This window comes from Silene latifolia, chromosome 3 (genome assembly GCF_048544455.1).
Source record: "Silene latifolia isolate original U9 population chromosome 3, ASM4854445v1, whole genome shotgun sequence".
Classification (NCBI taxonomy): Eukaryota; Viridiplantae; Streptophyta; class Magnoliopsida; order Caryophyllales; family Caryophyllaceae; genus Silene; species Silene latifolia.
In genome coordinates this window covers 152,565,127-152,567,673 of record NC_133528.1, presented here as the reverse complement: position 1 = coordinate 152,567,673, position 2,547 = coordinate 152,565,127, and the positions used below count along the sequence as shown (strand labels likewise).

The 2,547-nt window shown below is 35.2% G+C and overlaps 1 protein-coding gene across 3 annotated transcripts; it reads right to left on the bottom strand.

Annotated features, from left to right (window-relative positions):
* On the bottom strand, positions 1-2,073 carry LOC141648543 (putative jasmonic acid carboxyl methyltransferase 2). 3 transcript variants are annotated; one of them, XM_074457269.1, is made up of 4 exons: positions 1,846-2,073; positions 1,103-1,507; positions 618-878; positions 1-496 (listed from the first exon to the last, which is right to left on the bottom strand). In XM_074457269.1, exons 1-4 carry the CDS (start codon positions 1,918-1,920, stop codon positions 488-490), a joined length of 750 nt encoding a protein of 249 aa, XP_074313370.1. In that variant the 5' UTR covers positions 1,921-2,073; the 3' UTR covers positions 1-487. The 3 variants fall into 3 exon arrangements, with proteins under 3 accessions (XP_074313370.1, XP_074313369.1, XP_074313368.1); XM_074457268.1 differs by having other exon boundaries at positions 1-454; positions 1,846-2,072; XM_074457267.1 differs by having other exon boundaries at positions 1-469; positions 1,846-2,070.
* Positions 2,074-2,547: the final 474 nt, after the last annotated feature.

The following is a 2,547-nucleotide window of genomic DNA, read 5'->3' as shown; positions in this document are numbered from 1 at the left end:
TCGTAAAACTCTAATATTGTGTATTTAAACATAGATTATCAATGATAATCTTTTTCACAAATAACAATAGAAATTATATTACATACTCCGTACATTTTAATTGTTAAAGAGAAGGAAAGAAGTGTCATTCTTTCTTGGTCACCGATAACACAATGGTAAAGAATTCACCTGTTTTTCTAGCAATTCGTTCCTTAACACGTGTTTCAAACAATAGAAACAAATCATCCATAATAGCATGGTTAAATGCAGTTGTAAGAAAAGGTTCTACAATTGCTCTTACGGTCTTAGCTACAAACTTGGCTCGAGTTTCAAGGTTTTGAGACGTATCTACGCTCCAATCAACTGTAAATGTTTCGAGTTTGTTGAGCGCAAATGATCCTTCAACTTCGACTAATTTTCTTACCTCCTCGACTGTTGGAGTAAAAAAGGGCATGTTGAACTTGTCCAATTTTTCCTGCTCAATTACACCCTTCCGATAACTCAAGCGTTAAAATTTCTGCTCAGGCGGTTAGCAATAACAAATGTGATTTTTTTTTCTAGAGATATTATGGTATATTGTATAATTTCATAATTTTAATTAATAATATACCGTAATATCTTTAACATTTATTAATTACCTCTAAAACCATCTCCTGAAGGGTAGAGCCAAGCAACTCAAGTATCGAGTCACGGTCATCACTATTGATGCTACCATTGAGTACGACGACCATGCCACCACCATAGACCATTTCCGTTGAACGTGACCTTAAAAACAACATGAAATCACTCTCAAATTGTGCACAATATGCATTGTATACTTCTGGAGGGCTTGTTTTTGCTATGTATATGTTTCCCTTGTTTAAGGCTTCTCCATTTTCGCTTACCAATCCTCTTGGTACCTGCCATTTCAATTAACAAAACTTCACCGACTAGATCGGCTTAATAATTAAGACTCTCTGGTATTCTGAACATTAGGTCCGAGGTTTTAATTTCACTCCCTCTATATTCTCTCTATTTCATAATATATGTCGATTTAGAAAAACACAAAATTTTCTTTTTAAATGTCGTTTTACATTGTTGACGAGGTTTTCATTTTGGTGACTTCAAAAGGGCTTTTGTTTACCTGAGAAAGCCAATGAACACTGTACGATGAGTGAACAAAATGAAGAAATTTGTCAGGGAAAACTCGTCCATAAAATGATTTAGGGATTCCCAACACAAAACAAGGTCCGCAACTGCTTCCTTTAGCTTCTTGTAAGTCCTTGTTGAAATTCGGGAGTAAGTTAAACATGGTATTGAAATCGTTTCCGAGTAGATCATTTAAGAATACACCGAATTGAGGGCATTGACGGTTAATACTCCGGCTAGTCTCTTCAATTACGTCAATGATTCTCGAGACTACTTGCAAAGCATTTGGTCCTGAAGAACAACCCATTTCAGCCATCATAAGGCACTCTGGCCTTAAGGTATTATAGACTTTTTTTGCGCTTTCTTCAATTATCGGCCCTGCCTTTGATGTTACTGTTCTCTGTTATAATGCAAAAGTTTGAGATGTCAAGTGCAATCTATAATAAAGTACTCCCTCCGTTCTGACCATTTTTATGGCTAGCTAAGAGTGTAGGTACTTGGAGAAACTTGCATTTTTAAGGTGTCGCATTCATATATTTACCTTTCTATATTGAAAAAGTTTTTTTTTATGAGTAATTAATTTGATCATCCAAATATCTAATGGAACACTATTATCTACTTATCATCCATTAACCATAACCATAAATGATAGTAAAGATAAACTAATGACCGGAATAGAAGGAGTAATTTAAAGAGTCGGAGAAATATAGTAAGGCGAGGGAGGAGATGGAGGTAGACCTGCATTAGAGAGTTCTTTGCGTAGCTGGTGTGGTCGACGCCTTTGTTCATATGAAAAACATTTTCGACTTCCATTTCTTTAGTATTTCTCCGTTATCCTACGCTTATAACGACCTGCATGTTGTATATGCTAGGATAGTTATGTTAGTTTTAGACTTTTAGTTGTGTTTTGGGAAAGTAATGTAAATCTTTCACATTTACTTGTATAAGAAAGAAGGGACCAATTATATAGGAGCAATATTTACTATTCCTTTACATTGTTAAAACATGCATTACAACTTTACAGACTTTTCTTCTTGTTTGTATTGAATTATTGATCCCATCCCATCGGGATTAAATTGTACCTAGTACGACCGTACTTCTTGTCGGTATCAATTATGCCAAAGGTTAAAAAGGATCAATTATGTTCTTCTTCATTTAATTTCTCTCCAATTTCTCTCACAAACCCATTTAATAATATTATCCTCTCCATACTCTATTGAGCCTTTTTTTTCTATGCATAAATCGTGAACCGTTCGATGTTGATAGAATTCAATCTTGTCCGTTGATAGGAAATGGACTCACGCACAGAGACAGTATAATATTTCAACTATACAATAGACCGAGTCACATACCACACGTAACCACTACTACAAAACTTGTGATGGACATCGGACTTTTCGCTATATGGACATCGGATACACAACCGATGTAGAGTTTGGT